Source organism: Peromyscus maniculatus, chromosome 8, assembly GCF_049852395.1.
Source record: "Peromyscus maniculatus bairdii isolate BWxNUB_F1_BW_parent chromosome 8, HU_Pman_BW_mat_3.1, whole genome shotgun sequence".
Taxonomy (NCBI): Eukaryota; Metazoa; Chordata; class Mammalia; order Rodentia; family Cricetidae; genus Peromyscus; species Peromyscus maniculatus.
This window is the reverse complement of record NC_134859.1, coordinates 74,304,388-74,327,030: the sequence shown is the minus strand read 5'-3', so window position 1 is coordinate 74,327,030 and position 22,643 is coordinate 74,304,388. Positions and strand designations below refer to the sequence as shown.

Genomic DNA, 22,643 nt, shown 5'->3' with positions numbered 1-22,643 from the left:
AGGTCCTGAGTTCAATTCCCAGCAACCACATGATGGCTCACAACCATCTATAATGAGATCTGGTGCCCTCTTCTGACGTGACATGCAGACAGAACATTGTATACATAATAAATAAATAAAATAAATCTAAAAAAAAAAAAGAGTTAAGAGTTAATTGAACCACAAGCAAGAAGCAGAGAGAAGGAACTGGAAATGGCACATGGCTTTGAAACCTCAAAACTTGTTCTCAGTGATGTACTTCTTTGAGCAAAGCTACACCTCCTACACCTCCTCGCCAAACAGCACCACCAACTGGGAACCAAGTATTCAGATACTAGACTTTATGGGGACATTCATTCAAACCCACCGTACCATATCAACTTTTTAAATTTTTTTATTTGTGTATATATGGGCATTTTGCTTGCATGTGTGTCTGTGCACCATATGTGTTCAGTGGACACACAGGCCTGAAAGAGGGCATTGATTTCCTGGAACTGGAGTTACGGAAGGTTGTACACTGCCGTGTGGGTGCTGAGAATTGAACCTGGGTCCTCCTAACTGCTGAGCCATCACACAGCAACAGAAATGAAACTAGAACCATGCATGTGCATGTCATATAGTATTCAGGTAGCCCACGCCTTTGATCCCAGCACTTGGGAGGCAGAGCCAGGGGGATCTCTGTGAGTTCGAGGTCAGCCTGCTCTACAAAGCAAGATCCAGGACAGGCACCAAAACTACACAGAGAAACTCTGTCTCAAAAAATGTGTGTGTTTGTGTGTGTTTGTGCGTGCGTGCGTGCGCACTTGTGTATTCTGGTAATAATTAGTGTAGGATCATTAGGTGAATACTTTCCAAAAGAAAGAAAGCCTTTGAAGGCTGGAGAGATGGTTCAACAGTTAACACTGGCTGCACTTCAGAGGACCTGGGTTGGATTTCCAACACCCACATAGTGGCTCACAACCATCTATAAATTTGGTTCTAGGGGATCTCTTGCCCTCTTCTGACCTTCACAGCCACCAGACACAAGCATGGTACACAGACATACATGGAGGCAAAACCCTAATACACATAAAATAATAAAGTGAATTTTAAAAGGAAACCTTTGAAGAGTTAGAAATAAGCCCGAGGGTGAGGAATATAGCTCAGTAGTAGAATGCTTACCATGTATGTGCTACAGCTTTAACTCCAACATTATAAAAGAAAAGAAAATTCTAATACTCATTTTTATTTAATTAGAGATAGAGTCTCACTGTATAGCCCAGACTGGCCTGAAATTCATGACCCTCTTACCTTTACTTCTTTTGTGCTGAGATTATAGGTATATACCACCATGTTCTTATTTTTAATTATGCAAGTGACTGGAGACCAGAGGAAGGCATTGGGATCCCCTAGACAACTGGAGTTACAGGAAGCTGTGAACTGCTTGACATGGGTACTAGGAACTGAACTTGGGTTTTCTGAACCATCTCTCCAGCTTTATCAAAAATGCCCAGCTAGCTAGAATTCTTTTTTCTTTTCTTTCTTTCTTTTTTTTGGTTTTTCGAGACAGGGTTTCTCTGTGTAGCTTTGCGCCTTTCCTGGAACTCACTTGGTAGCCCAGGCTGGCCTCGAACTCACAGAGATCCGCCTGCCTCTGCCTCCTGAGTGCTGGGATTAAAGGCATGGGCCACCACCGCCCGGCTCTTTTCTTTCTTTTTAAAGAAATTTTTTTATTTCTTTATTTGTTTTGTTTTGTTTTGTTTTTTGAGACAGAATTTCTCTATTTAACATACCTGCCTCTGCCTCCCAGAGTGCTGGGATTAAAGTTGCCACAGTACCCTACTCGATGTCTTTCTTTCTTTCTTTCTTTCTTTTTTTTTTTTTTTTTTTTTTCCTCGAGACAGGGTTTCTCTGTGTAGCTTTGCGCCTTTCCTAGAACTTGCTTTGGAGACTAGGCTGGCCTCGAACTCACAGAGATCTGCCTGCCTCTGCCTCTGCCTCCCAGAGTGCTGGGATTAAAGGCGTGCACCACCACCGCCTGACGATGTCTTTCTTTTTTAAGCCCTTGATTTTAAGATTTAAATCTGTAATGGAATATGCTTTTGGGATGCCATTTTTATTATTGTAATTCTAACTCAGAACCTGATTTCATTCTCCTGTGTTTAGGTGCGGTTGGTGATCATAGATGGTATTGCTTTTCCTTTTCGTCATGACCTTGATGATCTGTCCCTTCGTACTCGACTACTAAATGGCCTAGCCCAACAAATGATCAGCCTTGCAAATAATCACAGGTTAGCTGTAAGTATTATTAATCAGAAGAATTTTATAGTTAGGCTTGTATGAAATATTAATGTCTATCTCGGCAGTGGTAGTGTGCATACATTCCCAGCACTGGGGCAGCAGACGCAGGTGGATCTCTGAGTTCCAGGTTAGCCTGGTCTACAGAGTGAGTTCCAGGACAGCTAGGGCTACACAGAGAAACCCTGTCTCAAAAAAACAAAACAAAACAAAAATTAATGTCTAAATTTATACATATTTTGCATGAGTAAAGATAAATAACATGAACATGGTTTTGGGGGTTTGTGGTTGTTATTGTTGCTTGTTGGAAACAACCTTGATAAATAGTCTGAAATGTGATATGTAGTCTGTCCCTCCTTGAACTCTTTATCCTCCTGAATACTGACATTACAGACATTTGTTATTATACAGTGCTTTTAATGGAGATTTTTTTTTGTTTTTTTGTTTTTTATAATAACAGTCGTTAGACCCAGAGCCTCAAGCATAGTAGGCAAGTGTTCTTTAGAGCGACTACCTAGGCCCTAGAGCCGTTAGATGAGACATGTGAAGGGAGAAGTACAATGAGCCAAGGGGTGCAGGGTTACCAGTGATGTCCACTCTGCAGCCACATCCTCCCACTGACAAAATGCTTGCAGGAGAGAGGTGGGAGAGAAAATGCTTTGACTTACTGTTCTTACCTTTTTAGGGAGTTGTTAGCACATGCCTGTAGTACACCAAACGCAAATAAAGAACTTTCTCTATAAAATTTAAAACATACACATTTTCTAGGCTGTACATATACACAATGGAGTACTACTCAGCAGAGAAAAACAATGACAGCCTGAAATTTGCAGGCAAATGGATAGAACTAGAAAATATCATCCTGAGTGGGGTAACCCAAACCCAGAAGGACAAACATGGTATGTACTCACTCATAAGTGGATACTAGATATATAGCAAAGGATAATCAGACTGCAACCCACAGAACCAGGGAGGCGACAAAGCAGGGGGACCCTAGGATGACTGTGGCTTATAATATGTTTTGGTTTTACTCAATCACTGGGCAAGACTCAGTGAAACATTTCACTATTAGGATAAGAATTTGTGCCGGGCATGGTGGCACACGCCTTTAATCCCAGCACTCGGGAGGCAGAGCCAGGCGGATCTCTGTGAGTTCGAGGCCAGCCTGGGCTACCAAGTGAGCTCCAGGAAAGGTGCAAAGCTACGCAGAGAAACCCTGTCTCGAAAAACCAAAAAAAAAAAAAAAAGAATTTGTACTGTATCAAGCTGATAATAGGAAATAAATAAATAAATAAACAAATAAAAACATACACATTTTCTTTGTGTTTCCAGATTTTATTCTTAAATCATATTTTATTTATTTTGTGTGTATGTACGTGTGTGGTTGCATGTGCCATGGCACTTGTATGGTCCGAGGACAACTTACATAAGTCAGTTCTCTGCACTATGGGGGCCCAGAGAGCAAACCTACATTGTCAGACTCCATGGAGAAGGCTTTACCCACTGAGCCATCTTACCAGCCCTCTTGCCATATTCTTTTTGCCAAAGTATAGTGCTCTTTGAATTATTTCTTACTGTTAATTGGAATTTAGCATTGTTAATGATGGTATCCTGAAGATCCCCCAGTAGAGGGCGCTCAAGACAAATAGTCTGCACAGTGTCAGTTCTCTAGGTTTCGGGTTTTTTTCTTGTTGTTTTGCTGCTGTTGCTGCTGCCCCAACTCAGGACTTCAGACATACTAAGCAGACGTTCTGCCATTGAACTTCATACATCTCCTGCCCTATTTTAATGTAGCTCTCTCTCCATTTATATGTATATAAATTTTGGATTGTGTGTGTACATGTAAGTCCATGTACAAGTGGGCAAGTGCCTATGGAGGCCAGAGGTCAACATTCTTCTCAGTCGCTCTCCACCTTATTTTTAATTTTTTAAAATCTTTTATGTGTGCACGTGTGCTACACCTGCATGTATGTTTGTGCACCATGTCCATGCTGTGTCCAAGGAGGCCAGAAGCGGGCATTGGATCTACAAAGACTGGAATTAAAGATGGTGGTTAGAGACTTGAGTTTTATTCGTTTGTTTGTTTGTTTGTTTGTTTATTTTTTCTGAGACAGGGTTTCTCTGTGTAGCTTTGCGCCTTTCCTGGAACTCACTTGGTAGCCCAGGCTGGCCTCGAACTTACAGAGATCCGCCTGGCTCTGCATCCCAAGTGCCGGGATTAAAGGCATGCGCCACCACCGGCAAGTTTTATTGTTTTGTTTTTTCAGGGCAGGGTCTCATTTAGGTAAGATTGGCTTTGAACTCACTATACATCTGAGGATGACCTTGAACTCGATCTTACTCTTATTTATTTATTATGTATACAATGTTCTACCTGCATGTATGTCTGCAGGCCAGAAGAAGGCACCAGATCTCATTATAGATGGTTGTGAGCCACCATGTGGTTGCTGGGAATTGAATTCAGGACCTCTGGAAGAGCAGTCAGTGATCTTAACCTCTGAGCCATCTCTCCAGCCCCCCCCCCCTTTTTTTTTTTAATACAAGGTCTCACTATGTACCTCTGTCTTTCCTAGAATTCATGTCACTAGGCTAGAATCAAACAGAGATTTAGCCGGGCATTGGTACCTCGGGCCTTCAATCCCAGCACTCCGGAGGCAGAGGCAGGGATTAAACTCTGTGTTCAAGGCCAGCCTGGTCTAGAGTGAGTTCCAGGACAGCCAAGAAGAGAAACCTTGTCTTGGGGGAAAAAAAAAAAAAAAAAAAAAAAAACAGCAAAAAACCCCACAGAGATTTATCTGCCCCTGCCTCTTGCCTCCTACGTGCAGGGTTAAAGGCATGTACCACTATGCCTAGCTGTCTTGCCTCCATAGTGCTGTGACAAAACACTATAACCTAGGCAACTTAGTTATTTTTTTTAATGTTTTTAAATTTTATTAAATGGAATACTTTATTTATTTATTTATTTATTTAGTTAGTTAGTTAGTTTTTACATTCCTACCAAAGTTACCCTTCCCTCCTGTCCTCCCAGTCCCTCCCTGACCAAGGCAATTTATGAAAGAAAACATATATGCCAGGTGTTGGTGACTTACAACTTTAATCTCAGCACTTTCAAATTTTCAGAGAAGTGAGCATATTTCCCTCATCTCTTCCTTTTTCTTCACAAAAAATTGTATTTTTTAAAAGGTTATTTAATTTGTATGTGTTTTGCCTGCATGTATGTTTGTGCACTACATGTGTGCCTGGTGCTGGAGGAGGCCATAAGAGGGCATCAGGTCTTCTGAAACTGAAGTTATAAATCAGCTTCTCAACTTCTGGGTTGTGACCTCCAAATTATCATCCAAAACCACAGATATTTACTTTATGATTCAGAACAGTAGCAAAATTACAGGTATGAAATAGCAGTGAAAGGGTTGGGGATTTAGTTCAGTGATAGAGCGCTTGCCTAGCAAGCACAAGGCCCTGGGTTTGATCCTCAGCTCAAAAAAAAGGAAAAAGAAATAGCAATGAAAAATAATTTTGTGGTTGGGGCCACCACAACATGAGGAACTGTATGAAAGGGTCGAAGCATTAGGAAGGGTGAGAACCACTGGTAGAGGTGGTTGTGAGTCATCATGTGAGTCTGGAAACTGAATCTGGGTCCTGAATTTAAGTAATCTCTCCAGTCTCTAATATATTTTCTTTTAACTTGTTATATTCAGAATATTAAGCTCATAGGACTGTTTACATACAACTTGTTTGTTTGCTTTTTTCAAGATAGGGTTTCTCTCTGTAATAGCTCTGGCTATCCTGGAACCATCTCTATAGACCAAGCTGGCCTCAAACTCACAAGTGCTAGAATTAAAGTCATATGCTACCACCACCAAGCATATCCTAACTTTCTTATGTTTTACTTTTATAGGTTATTTTAACTAATCAGATGACAACAAAGATTGATAAAAATCAAGCATTACTTGTCCCTGCATTAGGTGGGTAAATGAAGTAGATAAAACATTTTTGTTGTAATGTTTTCCTACCTTTTCATGTGTTTGAATACTATAAGCTTTTAAGTAGAGGCTGCTTTACTCACTGACACATCTGATCACTGAGCACAGTGTCCTGAGATGCTCACCTACCATTTCATAATTTAACAGACATTTATTGAGTACCTACTATCTGGCAACTATGTTAGAAACCTGAGAAGTAAATATTCAAAATAGGATTTTAGACATTAAAATCTCAGTCTTGCTGGGCGGTGGTGGCGCATGCCTTTAATCAAGCACTTGGGAGGCAGAGGCAGGTGGATCTCTGAGTTTGAGGCTAGCCTGGTCTACAGAGAGTTCCAGGAGAAACAGGGCTACACAGAAACCCTGTCTCAACAAACAAACCCCTCAGTCTTAGGAGCCTGAGGGATGGCTCAGCCATTAAGAGCACTGACTGCTTAAAATGAAACATCAATTTTAAAAAGCCCAAACCGGCAGTCTTAGGCAGGAAGGAGAATGAGTCTATTTAAATACAAATCATACTAGTGCAAACAGGTATATTCCTACTGTGATTTTATCAGAACACAATGCTTCAAGAGCTATCTCTACTGAAGTCCAATAACACTCTGTGTGCCAAACATGATAAAGAGCTGTAGCCCCAGTTCCTCATGAGGCTGAAGTAGGAAGATCACTTTAGCCCAGAAGTCCCAGGCAAGCCTGGACTGCCTAATGAAATCTCCATGATGACATGTCTTTAATCCCAGCACTCCAGAGGTAGAAGCAGGCAGAGTTCTCTTATTTCAAAGCCAGCCTGGTCTACATATCGAGTTCTAGGCCAGTTAGGACCAAATGAGACCCTGTTACTGGGTGTTAAAAATACGTAGTAGGCTTTATGGAGTGGAAGATTGGTAATGCACTGAAACTGTAACCTGTCCATGAAACAATAGAGAATAATGATTTGCATTGCTTTCCTAGATAATTAAAGCTCTGTCACTCTTAGGATCTTACTCATGGGGGTGGGGATTTAGCTCAGTGGTAGAGTGCTTGCCTAGCAAGCACAAGGCCCTGAGTTTGGTCCTCAGCTCTGGAAAAAAAAAAAAGAAAGAAAGAAAGAAAAAGGATCTTACTCATATCCTACAGGTTTTGAAACCAAGAACATTTCTTTGGTTTGATTGATTTTTTTGTTTTGTTTTGTTTCGTTTCGTTTTTGAGACAGAGTTTCTCTGTGTAGCTTTGGTTGTCCTGGAACTCACTCTATAGACCAGGCTGGCCTCAAACTCAGAGATTCTCCTGCCTCTTCCTCCTGAGTGCTAGGATTAAAAGTGTACACCACCACTGCCTGGCCAAAACCCAAGAATTTTTTTTAAAGTAAATATTATTATATTTTTCTTTTCTTCCTTCCTTCCTTCCTTCCTTCCTTCCTTCCTTCCTTCCTTCCTTCCTTCCTTCCTCCCTCCCTCCCTCCCTCCCTCCCTCCCTCCCTCTCTTTCTTTCTTTCTTTCTTTCTTTTTTTTAGTTTCTCAAGACAGTTTCTCTGTGTAACTGCTCTGGCTGTCCTGAAACTGGCTCTGTAGAACAGACTGGTCTTGAGACTGGTCTCACAGAGATTCGCCTGCCTCTGCCTCCTGAGAGCTGGGATTAAAGGCATGTGCTGCCATCACCTGGTCCAAGAATATTTTTTTAAAACATACATTTATTTATTTATTTATTTATTTATTTATTTATTTATTTATTTAATTTATTTATTTATTTATTATACAGTGTTCTGCCTACATGCATGCTTGCAGGCCAGAAGAGGGCACCAGATCTCATTATGGATGGTTGTGAACCTCTATGTGGTTGCTGGGAATTGAACTCAGGACCTCTGGAGGAACAGCCAGTGCTCTTAACTGCTGAGCAATCTCTCCAGCCCCCAAGAATATTCTTAATATAATTTGGTAATATAAGATAGTATTTGGCCAGAGACATTTTAAGTAACTTAAAAAAATACTATAGTTTTTAATGTTATAGTTTTATAGTCTAAAAGTACTATATAGTTAATTTTTTTTTTTTTTTTTTTTTTTTTTAGGGGAAAGCTGGGGACATGCTGCTACAATAAGGCTTATTTTTCACTGGGAACAAAAGCAAAGGTCAGTATCAAAATCAGTTCATAATTCAGAATATCATTCTAATTGCACTGAACACTTAATGGTTTCTGCATTAGTCCCCAGCCTGAGGTGTTGCTGTGTTTGACATCAGTTAGAGCAAACATAGAAACACATTGTTAATGCTGCACATGGAGCTGCAGAGAGAATTCTTTGTATATTTAAATTATGGAATGAATGCACCTGGAGCATGTAGGTGGCCAAGGAATTGCTGCCTTCTGATACTCTTTGAAATCACTTATTAGCTATGAAGAAGGAGGTGGTACTCCGTGTTCCCAGAAGGGATTGAAAGAGGAATAAAATCAGGACAATAGGAAAACTTTCGAGGTTAGCGTTAGGACTAATATATGTGGGAAATAGGATGGTTTTTCTTAGTTGCTTAATATAGTTCTTGCATGAAATTGTGTCTGCCATTTTCCCTTTTATTACCCATGTATTTACCTGCCTTTCACAAGTATTGTTCTTTAAAATAAAATCATGGCAGCATGAAGCCTTTGTGTTTGTTTCTAAAGCTGCTGAGCAAGTGAATGAACCAGCTTTCCTTTTCTTTAAAATAGGCCATTGAAAGCTATGAAGCCTTTTATTCTGAACTTCAAAAAATGTCAGATTCATGCCAGCCTTTCTGCTTTGTGATTAATTGGCATAACCTAGAGAACTTGGTATGGAAGTGCTCTAATAAAGGAGGAAACTGAGGCAGTATGTAGGGCAATATTGAACTTGGTCAGTGACACTGCATTTTTTTTTTTTTTTTTTTTTTTTTAAGAAAGCTGCATTACATGTCACCTTCTAATGCTCTTTCAAATCCATATTGTGGCTAGATATGTTGGCACATGTCTAATCCCAGCACTCAGGAGACTGAGGGTAACATGGACTGTATAGTTCCAGATCAGACTAGGACAATAAGACTGCATAAAAAAGAAAAGCGGTTGGAACTTTAGCTCAGTGGTAGAGTGCTTGCCTAGCAAGTGCAAGGCCCTGGGTTCAGTCCTCAGCTCCGGAAAAAAAAGAAAAGAGAAAGCCATATCATGTACAAAATTTTTGGCGGCGGTGGTGGTGGTGATGATACAGTGTCTTTTTGTTTGTTTGTTTGTTTGTTTTCCGAGACAGGGTTTCTCTTGTGTAGCTTTGTGCCTTTCCTGGAACTCACTTGGTAGCCCAGGCTGGCCTCGAACTCACTGAGATCCGCCTGCCTCTGCCTCCCAAGTGCTGGGATTAAAGGCGTGCGCCACCACCCGGCTATAGAGTGTCTTTTTATGTAATCTTAGCTGTCCTTAGCTGTCCCTGTGTAGCCCAGGCTGGCCTTGAGCCTCACAGAGATCTGCCTGCCTCTGCCTTTTGAGTGTTGAGATTAAAGGAGTGTGCCACCACTCCCAGCTTTATTTAATTTTAAAAAATGGATTTATTTATTTATTTAATTTTATGTGAGTAGTCTTCCTGCCTGTTTTTGCACATATGTATGTACAACACGTGCATCTCTGGTGCCCACAGAGGTCACAAGAGGGCATTGGATCCCCTGGAACTGGAATTACAGGTGGTTGTAAGCCACCATGTGGATGCTGGGAACTGAACCCCAGTCCTCTGCAAGAGCAATGGGAGCTCTTGACTACTCCACCACCTCTCTAGCCCTTACAGTCTATATTTTGAAAAGGAAGTTACCGGACTTGTTGCAAGTAGCCTCTGGAGATAGAAACTGCATGAGTCAGTCTAAAAGATTACTCGGAAGGGTACTCACTAAAACATAACTGGGTCAGGCATGAATATTTTTTCCCTTTCTCCTATAATAACTGTTTTCTAGAAGATAATTATAATATTGCATGCAAACCTGAATGTATAGCTTTTATTCTTTTCTTCCCTAGTAAAGTATTTTTCCTCCAAAGTGTTTCTTTCAAATCTTTGGGCATATGACAGTAATGTGCTTACTTTATAATAATCAGAATTAATTGACCTTGTTTAGTAACTTATGAATCAAGATATTTTTGTTTATTGTTTGAAATCAGATGTTTTTGTCTTTAAAATTTTGTGAAATCTTTGCGTGTAGGGACTATGGGGATTTTGTTTGGTTTTGGTTTTGGGTACTGGAAATTGAACGGAGGACTTCTGGCATGCCAAATACAATCTCTCCCACTGAGCTATAGGCGTATCCATAAGACTGCATGAAGTCTTACATGCTGTTTATTTATCTTTTGTTTGTTCTTGAGATAAGCTGTCAAATAGCCCAGGCTGATGTGGAACTTAGTAGATAGCATAGGATTGCCTTAATTCCTGAATTTTTGCCTCTACCTTTTAGTCCCACAGAAGAGTCCCACCACACCCCATTTTATTCCCCTGGTATTGGGGAGTGGGGCCTAGGAAATGCTAGATAAGCACTCTGCCACTGAGCTGTATACTCTATCATACTTTTTACAATTTTATCTTAAAAATATGAAGACAATTTATAAATTTATAATTATAAAAATGAACACTTTAAATTTGAACAGAAAAACCGAAGACCTTGAACAACAAATTTATATTGTGAATTGAATTTAGACATAATCATGGCCTACTTTCCATCCTTCACTGGTAACATCTGATTTTATATTGTGCTTTTGTGCTGTTGTTTTTTTTTTAAGACAGGCTCTTACTATGTAGCTCTAACTGGTCTGGAACTTGCTATGTAGATCAGACTGCCTCTGCTTCCCTGGTATTGAAATTAAAGGTGTGCACCACCACACCTGCCCATTAACATCTGATTTTAACCTTTGGCAAATCATAGAATAACATTCCAACAATTCTTAAATGATCGTGTCTGTGTCCTTATATTATGTGGGTTCCCCAATTTGCATATTCATGATAATATGAGGCCAAGATTGTTCAGAATTATACCACTCGTTGCCAAGAAGATCTGGTAGAGTGGAGTAATACATCACACCCCCACACAGCATTTCATATGTGTGCTCAGCTTTAGAGCACAAATTGTACTTCTGTCTTGTTTCTTCCTGACCCAAACTATGTAGTTCAGCCATATGTTAAGCTTCATCTCAGCTAGGGCTATGAGCCAAGTGATTCTTTTTGGTTTAGTTTAAAAAGAGCTCTTGAGAAAAAGATCTTTTTGAGATGCTGACATGATATACAAAATTTTTTACCTAGAAATTTGAAGAGAATTTTCTAACTTGAAAGCTTAATCAAATTGCTTTTGACTTTAGGATTGTTTTTTCCTTTATATAGCTCAAGCTGGCCTAGAACTCTTAGCAATCCTCTTGCCTCCTGCTTTAGCATTATAGGCACAAGCCACCGCACCTGGTGTTGATTTTAGGCTTTGTACTAAATGTGTAAAGGCTTCTTAAGGCGCAAAGCTACACAAGAGAAACCCTGTCTCGGAAAACCAAAAAAAAAAAAAAAAAAAAAAAATCTTACTACTTTTTTGTCTTGGGCATGGTATCATATCACATACCTATATCTCAGCACTTGAGAGGAAGGTTGTGAGTTCCAGGCTAGTTAGAGGCACATAGTGGTACTCTGTCTTAGAAAGCCCTGGGTTCATCATTCCCTACACCAAGAGTGAGCAAGAGAGGTTACCACTTCTTAATAATTTTCTCAAAAAGTTCAGATGTACTTGGCACCTTCTAGGATATACTGGTGATGTGAGATGACTTACGTACTAACTTTTTATAAGACTAATTTTCTTTCTCTCTCTCTCTTTCTTTTGGTTTTTTGAGACAAGGTTTCACTGTGTAGCTCAAGCTGTTCTGGAACTCTCTCTGTAGACAAGGATGGCCTTGAATCTTCCTGCCTCTGCCTCCTGAGTGCTGGGGTTAAAGACGTGCCACCACTACCCAGAACAATTAGCTAATTTTTATTGAGTCAAAAGTGAGGGCTTTTCTTTGCATATATATGAGCGAGTGCATGCCATACATATGTAGAAGTCAGGATGACTTTCAGGAGTTTCAGGACAGGCTCCAAAGCTACACAGAGAAACCCTGTCTCAAAAAAGAAAAAGAAAACGAATTAGTATTATGTTGTGTAGAAACTAATGACTAGCTGGGTATTGGTGGTGCACACCTTTAATCCCAGCACTTGGGAGACAGAGCCAGGTGGATCTCTGTGAATTCGAGGCCAGCTTGGTCTACAGAGTGAGATCCAAGACAGGCACCAAAACTACACAGAGAAACCCTGTCTCGACCCCCTCCCCCCAAAAAAAACAAAAAAAAACAAAAAAAAACAAAACAACTAATGTCTTTCCTATTCCTGAGGTCTATGATTGTTTTCCTGTTAAGTTGGAATCTATATTATATAAAATTGAAATAAAATAGACATTTACTGCATTTTAACTGTGTTTATATGGTTTGCTGGCATTAAGTACATTTGTATTCTTGTGTGACCTTCGTTACCATTTATCTCCAGAACTTTTTCATCTTCCCTTACTTCAATACTAAACAATAATGTTGTCCCTGGCAACCACTATTCTGCTTTCTATCTCTGAATCTGACTGCTCCAAGAACCAAATATAATTGGAATCATACAATATTTGATTTACTTATTTCACTTAGAATAATCTCTTCAAAGTTTAATTTTGTAGCCATGTCAGAAGTTTCATCCTAAAAACAAGCGTTTTATTATATTCCACATTTTATTTACCTCCTAGTAGACACTGTTGCTTCAATCTTTTTGCCGTTGTGAATGACTGAAATGTTTTAGAAGTATTTCTTGTTATAATTCATTGAATTTTATTTTATGTGCCTTGGTGTGATGGTGTCAGAATCCTTGGAACTGGAGTTACAGACAGTTGTGAGTTGCCCTTGTAGGTACTGGGAGTTGAACCTGGGTCCTCTGGAAGAACAATCACTGAGCCATCTCTCCAGCCTCATAGAAGTAATTTTTTTTTTGTTGTTGTTGTTTTTCAAGACAGGGTTTCTCTTTGTAGTTTTGGTGCCTGTCCTGGAACTCACTTTGTAGCCCAGGCTGGCCTCAAACTCAGAGATCCGCCTGGCTCTGCCTCCCGAGTGCTGGGATTAAAGGCGTGCGCCACCACCACCTGGCCCCATAGAAATAATTTTAAGGGAAGTGTCAAGTGCTTCTCTAAGCATGTGTGAGGCCCTAGGTTCCAGGCATCGACACAAAAAAAGTATTTTTTTTAAACAGAGTGATTTATCCAGGCTCACCTCAAACTTGTTATGTAACCGAGGTGGTCCTTGAACTTACAGCAGTCCTCATAGCCCCTCCATCTGTGCAGTTTCGGGGGTGCACCGCCAGCAGCAGCTCATCAGAAGAAATTGGGAAGATTTTTGTGTTCTTGCTGTTAACACTGTGGGAATGTAGTTATTAAGAGCGGAGAAGGCGGAGTTGGGTGATGACTCAGGCTGTAAGTGCTTGTCATGCAGGCATAAGAGCTTGAGTTTGGGTCCCCAACACCACATACAAAGTCAGGCATGGTGGTGTGCATTTGCAGTCCTAGCACTGGTGAGTGCTGCATACCACGGAAGATGTAATGGAACCCAGCTACTATCACAAAAGCTACTACTTGGAAAGGTCAAGGACTTTTCCAAAGGTCAAACCATGGCTTAAGAAGTCTTGGTGATTTTTTAGCTTTTCTATATATATTAGGTGATCCCTACAATGATTATGATTTTCATGTATGCTATATGTGCTTTCAAGAACTCCTAACTGTTTTTATCTAAAAGACCCGTCAATCATCCAAGGCCAAATGATCTCCTGAACTAAGATAACACCCTTATGGAAACAATACCTGTCACCTAGGTCAGGTAGATAGCTTTATTTCTTGTACAATTTAAGCTGAGACCCTCCTTTCTTTTTTTCTTTTTTCTTTTTTTTTTCATTATTTATTTATTTATTATCAGCTTGATACAGTATAAATTCTTATCCTAATAGTGAAATGTTTCACCGAGGCTTGAGTAAAACCAAAACTTATTATAAGCCACAGTCATCCTAGGGTCCCCCCTGCTATGTTGTCTCCCTGGTTCTGTGGGTTGCAGTCTGATTGTTCTTTGCTTTATATCTAGTATCCACTTATGAGTGAGTACATACCATGTTTGTCCTTCTGGGTTTGGAGACCCTCCTTTCTTATACAGCCTTAGTGGTATTTATACTAACAGTATAGACTTCTAACATTTTATCTAACCACTTCTAGGAATGTAGATTGAGCACATAAATCCCCCTTTGTTGGTATACTAACTGATCATTAGCTCTCAGTTGACCTCCTCCTTTACCACTCCCCTTTTGGGTTGTGAAAGAAAGCCTGATGGTTACTGCCTGGGGAAAACTCTTGTCTGCCTTTATGAACCTATAAGAATTCAAGCTTGGTGACCTTGCTGTGCCAGAGGATTGCTGTTGCTTGGGTTTATAACTAAATACCTCAGAGACTTGGAGAGACTGAGAGGAATAGGGAGAGAGGAGGATTTTGACTAGAGAACTTCAGGATGAGAGGGTGGAAGATGAGGAAGAGCCAGACGGGCAGAACTAAGATGAGAGTTAAGATGGAACTTAGAGGGACAGCAGATAAAGGCAGAGAGAAATCAGGCAAGAAAGGAGCCAGGCATGAGACTCGTACTGAAGCTGTGTAGATAGAATTTTATCCCAGAGGGATAAAGTTGACGGACAAAAGAGCTCAGTGAACTTAGATTCTTTTTCCCGAAAATAATTCTTGCCGTTTGTAGCTTCTCTTCTGGGCCCCTGGGAAGAAGATTGTTAAGACTAGTCCTTAATAATATTTGAGAGGTGAGGAAGAAATGCCAGCGCATCCAGAAGACTTGTTGAACCCTCGATCAGTAAAAGACCCTATCAGAAAAAATAGAGTAAAGAGAGAGAAGATGCCGACTCGACCTCTGGCTTCCATGTGCCTTCAGTTTTATTTACACTATAAAAACAGGGCTGGACAGGTAGTGCAGTGGTTAAGAGCACTTGCTGTTCTTCCCAAGGACCTGAATTTTGTTCTCAACCTAAACATCAGGGGGCTACAACTGTCTGTCTGTGTAACTCCATCTCCAGGGGATGTGATGCCTCTGGCCTCTGAGAGTTCATGCATCTATGTGTACATACTCACAGACAGACACACACCCCTACACATAATTAAAAATAATAAAAGCAAATCTTTAAAAACGTGTGTACATGCCTACTTACTTTTTTGTGTGTGGCGGGTGCCAGGAGACAGTATGGTGTAGCCAAGGCTGGCCTCTCAAACTCTCCATATCGTGATGATGACCTTGAATTCCTGACCTATCTGCCTTCACTCTCTAAATGTGAAGATTATAGGTGTGTGCCACCATGACCACCACTATTAATTTTTGGCGTCTAGCAGTTTTTCTTTTTTCTTTTTCTTTCTTTCCTGTTTTTCTTTTTTGTTTGTTTTTGCAGATAGTGTTTCTCTGTGTAGCCCTGGATGTCCTGGAACTCAGAAATCTGCCTGCCTTTGACTCCCAAATGCTGGGATTAAAGGCGTGTGCCAACACCACCCAGCACCATTTTTCTTTTTTGGCAGTGCTGTGGGTTGAACCCAGAACCTCAGTCGTGTTCATCAAACACTACTATATTCCCAGTGCAGCTGACTTCTCTATATGTCACTTAAGATGTGTGGTCATATAATACATAATGTGTGGTCATATGACTTAAGTGATCACATAAAATATGTGCTCATATATAACTTAATGTGTGGTCCTATAACTTAAGATGAGTGATCATATAACTATTTTCATGTGTTATTAGTACCTTTTTTGTTACATATTTTCCACACTTTTAATTTTTAGCATAAGTAGCATTGCCTATGAAATAATTTATTTGAATTTGTCATTGAATTTGCTTTAAATTTTTATGTATATAAACAACTGTATAGGATGTACTTGTTATTGCATGCTTGCATGGAAGTATTGTTAGGATTCTGCTGCCACTCCAGCTGCATGGGCACACATGCACAGTTCAGCAGCTAAGCAAGGGATATTGTGGCGTGGTCACACAATCAGCGCATGGTGTAGCTCCCTAAGCCCACCTGCGCATGTTCATGGGAATCCTTAAAAAGCCGGACACAGACTCTTCCTTCTTCCTCTCTGTTCTTTCCTGTTCCCACTGCCTCTCTCTCTCTGTTCTCTGCACATACTTCTTCCCCAGGCCTGGTCCTTTCGTTGTGTCGTGTCCCCCATTGCCCCCCAACTGCCTTCCTCATAATAAAGCTCTGATACTGGGTTTTGTTGTGGCTCATGCCCCATGACCTTTCGGCACCGTAACCAGCACCACTTATCATTTTTAAAACAAGTATTTTTTTAAGAAGGATTTTGTTTTATTTTAAGATACAGACTGGTCTTGAACTCCTGGGCTCAAAAAAATCCTACCTCTGCTTACCTGAAACTAAAGGCATCTGCCATGGTACCCTGTGGGGAAAGTTTTTTGGTTTTTTTTTTTTTTTTTTAAATATTTCTTTACATTTGTGTCCTTGAGAACACTTGATAGAAGTATAGTATAGGACTCTGCACATTTAAATTATGATATCAGCCATGTGACCTAATTAAGGCAATGTTTATATGTACTTTCTTTTCTTCAAGCAGGTTTGCAACATTGTACAAGTCACCAAGCCAGAAGGAGTCCACAGTACCATTTCAAATCACAGTCAGTATTTAATCAGAGTGGGATTTTGGTGTTGGTGGGCAGTAATTATCTAAGGTCATGTACAAATGGTTTCTGTTAATCTTGTAGGCGGGAAGCATATTTGAGGACAGTTTTGATGTGAGAACATCACCAAAACAGTACTTACAGAGTACTGTAGTCAGAGTTGAACTGAAATTGATCTTTGAGAACAGAGGAAATATTTATGTATGTTCCATGGCATCTGTGAAATCTACAAAGATTTTCATGTTGGAAGTTTTCAAAAGGAAAAGATACAATTGGACATGATGGCACACGCCTGAACTTAGGAGACTGAGGTAGACCAACATAGTCAGCATGAGGTCCTATCTTAACGTACCAGCAACAGCAACCAGAAGGGAAGTGTTAATCTTGGTAGTTTTGGTCTGTAGATAGTTGTAACACTTTGAAATGTTAATTTCCTGAGCATTCGCATCATTGGACTCCAGGCCCAAATTGGCCTCAAACTCTCTTTAAAATTAAGCCTGACCTTGAGCGTCATTGTTTATTTAATATAGTTTACAGTTTGTTTTGTGTGTCTGCATCTGTCTACCCTTGGTATGCTTGGTGCCCGAGGAGGGTGAGCCTCCAAGTGGGGGCTGGGATTCACACTTGGGTCTTCCTCCAGAACAAGTGCCCTTACCACTGAGCCAACTCTCTCCAGCCCTTGATTTTGTTTTTGTTTTAGTGATAGGGTCTCTCTCTGTAGCCCTGGCTGTCCTGGAACATACTCTGTAGACTGGGCTGGCCTCACACTCAAGAGATTGACCTAACTCTGCCTCTGGGAGTGCTAGCATTAAAGGTGTGCACCACCACATTAAGCAGCCATCTTATTTTTATAAGGATAAAAAGAAAAATTGAAAGCTTTTCTGAAAATAAATTCTCCACTTAGTTTTATACTACCCTTACTTAACTTACACTAACCTGCATTTAATTGTTTTATCTTTTTGAGAAGAGATCTTGTTATGTATTTTAGGCTGGCCTTGAACTTTTGATCTTCCTGCTTTAACTGCCTGAAGACTGCTATTAGAGATGCCTGCCACATGCTATGCAGAATATTTTATTGTGAAAATGATTTGTAGAACACCTAGGTAGCAGGACAAACTATTTCTTTCCACTTCTCCCAACAGGTACCGTAAGACTTACTAGGTTCTTTTTAGAGAACTTTTTGTTGTTAACTGGGCAAAAGGGCATTGGGTTTCACCACTGAACTATGAGTCTTAGAGAGTATTCTTTTTTTTTTTTTTTTTTAAAGACTTATCTATTTATTATATATATGAAAGAGGGTGCCAGGTCTCATTTCAGATGGTTGTGAGCCACTATGTGGGTGCTGGGAATTGAACTCGGGACCTCTGGAAGAGCAGTTGGTGCTCTTAACCTCTGAGCCATCTCTCCAGCCCCGAGAGTATTCTTATCTAGTGTTATTTAAACACTTTGGAAAACTGGGCAGTGGTGGCACATGCCTTTAATCCCAGCACTTGGGAGGCAGAGGCAGGGGGATTTCTGTGAGTTTGAGGCCAGCCTGGTCTACAAGGTCTGCAAGACAGCCAGGACTGTTACACAGAGAAACCCTGTCTCAAACTACAACAAAAAAGACTATTTGGAAATTAGTCTTTATTTTAAATGTTCTTTAAGTGTATTTGTATTCTTCATCTTGCAGCCTCAGGGATTTAGAGATGCTGCTGTCCCTGCTTCTTCATCACAGACAGGAGGTTCTTCGAATTTCCGGAAACGGTCACGAGAGCCAGAGGAAGAATGCTGACCCCCAACTAGTGTCAATGCATACAGTTAGACTTGTGATGTGATAGTCATTGTGTATACATAAGTAGCTGCTTATACTCTTTAAAGTGTAAACACTTACTATGGCAGGAATGAATCAGAATTATATGATGTGAATAGGAAAATAGTTACAGAATCTTCTCTGAAAAAAGCTCCCCCCTTTTTTCCCCCTGTGTGCCTATACCATGGTGTACATGTAGTAAGAGGAAAACTTTTTGGGGAGTTGATTTTCTACTTCTAATTTTCTTTTTAATTTATTTTTCTGTGTATGGTGTTATGCCCAGATCTCGGGGACCCCAAAAAGACCACCACAGAGACTGAATACCACATGTAAAAGTAAAGAGCCTTTATTTTCAAGCCCCAAGCTTGGTCTTTCTGTCTGTTGGACACAGCGGAGAGAGCAGTGAGCCCTGAGCTCAGGTCGGGTAGCAGAGATTGGGGTGAGGGGATTTCGAGGGTTCAGGACCCTGATTGGCTGACATTTGTCTAGGAGTATCTGTAAAACAGAAATAGATGTGTGCTAGACTCAGGGACATCTGGCCATCTTATCTAAACTTATCTAATGATTAGAGTGTTTGGGATGTCAGATATTTCCCCTTAGATGCAGGCCCTCTCTGGGTGGGGTCAGCTTACGGCTTTTCCTGGGTCTGGGTGTTACCTGCCAGTAAGCCTGTCACAGAAGCTGTGTCTGGGCCTCTTTCCCTTGTGTGTATGTTCACTATGTGTGTGCTGGTACCTACAAAAGCCAGAGTAGGCTGGTGGATCCCCTGGAATTGGAGTTACAAATGACCCTGAGCCACCTTGAAGGTTCTGGGAACCAGACCCCAGTCCTCTGCAAGAGCCAAAAATGTTCCTTCCCTAATGCTGGTTGGTGGTGACTCACTCTTTAATCCCAGCACTTGGGAGGCAGAGGCAGATCGATCTTTGAGTTCTAGGCCAGCCTGGGCTACAGAGTGAGTTCCAGGAGAGCCAGGGCTGCACAAAGAAACCCTATCTCTGAGGGGAAATCCAGTGTTTTTCTCTACTTGCTGTCTCCAGTTAATTTTGACAAACAAGTCTATGTGGCAGATGGTAGTTGTGTTTGGATTTCATCTTAGAGTTAGATTGTATGATCAATTAAAAAGATACAGAATTCCTTTTATTTCATGTCATCAACATGATTACCCTTTCTGGTAATTGATGTACACATGTGAATATTGATAGTGTGACTTTAAAGTATCCATTGAAGGTTAATGTGGCTAAAAGTTTGCTTCCCAGGGAGGTATGGAAACTAAGAAGTGGGGCCTGATGGGAATTCTTGAGATCATTGAAAGGTGCACTTCAAAAAGGATTGTGGGACCCAAGTCTCTTTTCTCTTGCTTCCTGGTCCTGAGGTGAGCAGTTCAGTCCTGTCATGTGTACATCTGCCGTCGCCATCTGGAAAACCCACCGGAGGCCTAGAAGAAATGATCTTGTCTGATCATAGGCTACAACCTCTAAAACTGAGCCAAAAGGAACCTTTTATCTCAGCCATAGTGATGAAAAGCTAACACAAATACATTTGTATGCACACAGAATACTTTCAAGATTTATAAGTGTTTTGCCTGCTTATTTATCTGTGTCCTGTGTGTGCCTGGTGCCTATAAAGCTCAGGAGGGAGTGTTTGATCCCTGGAACTGGTTACAGGCAGTTCTGAGATACCGTAGAGGTGCTGGGAACGGAACTTAAGTCCTCTGCAAGAGCAGCGAACGTTCTTAACTGCTGAACCAGCTCTCCAGGCCCCAATGTTGCTTGTTGTTTTTAGTTGGCATATTTATTGTACATAGTAATGGGTTTCATGAGGACTTTTGTTGTTGTTTTTTGTTTTTTAAGACAGGGTTTCTCTGTAACAACAGCTATGGCTATCCTGGAATTCACTTTTGTAGACCCTGCTGGCAGCCTCCAATTCACAGCAATCCACCTGCCTCTGCCTCCCAAGCGCTGGGGTAAAGGTGTGCACCGCCACACTTCATGAAGACATTTTATTATAGGTATATCATGTGCTCATTTCCAGTGTTTTTCATGTCATTTCCATGTTTTACTATGTTGTGGACACAACTAGTACAACATAAGCTGATAATATAATTTACTTTAAAAACTCATTTCGGGAAGAATGAATTCTAGAAATTTACATTTTCCATTGCTGTACTTGGAAAATCATTTTAATTCCAAATAAGTTTAGGTGTTTGTTATGACATACAATATAAAGTTAAAAACTCACATAACCTAATTCAGTACTTGGTTTTGTTTATTTTTAGGATACAGACTTAATATTTTAAATATAGTTATTACATTTCTATATTACTAGAGAAAAATGTAGAGATCATTCCATCGATGTCTGAGAGATACTTCATTGAGTAAAATGCTTGCCGCAGATATGAGGATATGAGTTCCATCGCTGGAACCCGTGTGAAAGAAACCTGAGACAGAACACTGGGGTTCATGAACCAGCCAGCCCAGCTGAACCTGGGCTTCAAGCCAATGAGGCCATCTTAAAAGCAGGGTGTATAGCTCCTGGGGAATGACACTTTGAGATGTGGTCAGGCCTCTACATGCGCGCGCACGCGCGCACGCACACACACACACACACACACACACACACACACACACACATATCATTCTGCTAACCTCTTGCCTCTGTGATGCATGTGTGTTTGTGTGCACATTTGTGTATGTGCGTGAATGTGGTTGTATGTGATCCGAAGTCCATATGAGGTGGTCAGAGGACAGCCTTGTTGGTCCTTGCTTTCTGCCATGTTTGAGACAGCCTCTCTTTGCATTGGCCAAGCCTGCTGGTCTGCAAGCTCCCGGGAATTCTCCTGTCTCTGCCTCCAGATAGGAGCACCAGGATTGTAAGTGCATGCTCTTGAGTGCTGAGCTGTCTCCCAGCCCCACTGTGCTTTATTTTTGTCAATAATGTTCTTAATCAAGTTTCTGTGATTGGTGGGAAAATTACAGTATGATCTGATAGGACTAAAGTTAGAGGACCCACATTCTTACTCTGCCTGAGACTTCAGGAAATGCCAATTTGGGCATCTTTATTTTTCTTTGATATTTATTTTCACTGCCCTTATTTATAAACAAGATTGTTTATAAATGATTGATTTTTCTGGTTTCTATTTTTATAGAAGCAGTATGAGACAGACAGGCACTGGAAATTATCAGCACTGAAAATATAGGAAAAAGTGACATTTACTTTCATGATCACAGAGGTGTGGTTGCTACATACCTGTAATCTCAGCACTCAGAAAACTGAGGCATGAGGATTGCTGCTAGTTCCAGCCTAGCCTGAGCTGTACAGCAAGACCCTGTGTCAAAAATAAATAAAACGATAAAAAATAATACTAAGATTACTCTTGTAATACCTTGAATTTCAGTTTTGAGACAAAGTTGAAGTGTTCTATTGCTTTAAAAAAACATACTGAGTTACAGGAGAGAAGCTGACTGTTTATAATATGTATTTTTAGTTAACATCAGTGCCTAAATTTACTGTTACTGTTAAAATTTACAGAACATTTTGCTCCCTTAGAACTGATTTTGGCATAAAATATGTTGACAAGATTTCATGTATTTTTGACCGTAGTATATTTCTTTGCTTGTCTTCAGTTCCAGTTCACCTTTGGCATAGGCTTTGGTGATACTTCAGCTGTCCATTCGACTTCCATTAGTGTAGTGAGAGGGGAGTTCTTAAGCATTCTGTTACTTTAAATATGGTTCTTATGTGTAATTTATTTTATGAAGATATAAAAATTATACTCTTTCAAAAGGGATGGAGGGAGAACTCAAGGAGATTATATCCTACCAACTTTCAAAAATAGGTTGCAAGATAAGGGACAAAAACCAAACAGTGATGTAAAGAGAATTTATGTCAATAAGCCATATA

The 22,643-nt window shown here is 40.4% G+C and overlaps 1 protein-coding gene across 6 annotated transcripts in view; it reads left to right on the top strand.

Annotated features, from left to right (window-relative positions):
* The window catches only part of Rad51c (RAD51 paralog C), a 31,095-nt gene extending 8,774 nt beyond the window's left edge, over positions 1-22,321 (top strand). Inside the window, exons 5-10 of one of the 6 annotated variants that reach the window (XR_013041828.1) lie at positions 2,125-2,256; positions 6,155-6,221; positions 8,284-8,344; positions 16,885-16,948; positions 17,940-18,093; positions 18,624-22,321. Coding sequence is in view for 4 of the 6 variants with exons in the window: in XM_076543087.1 (XP_076399202.1) it covers positions 2,125-2,256; positions 6,155-6,221; positions 8,284-8,344; positions 16,885-16,948; positions 17,036-17,233 (522 nt within the window). In the remaining 2 variants the exon portion in view is untranslated. Of the gene's footprint in view, positions 1-2,124; positions 2,257-6,154; positions 6,222-8,283; positions 8,345-16,884; positions 16,949-17,035; positions 17,918-17,939; positions 18,094-18,623 lie in introns of those variants that run through there. The other 5 variants (XR_013041829.1, XM_042282553.2, XM_006983209.4 and 2 more) reach the window with 5 other exon arrangements.
* Positions 22,322-22,643: the final 322 nt, after the last annotated feature.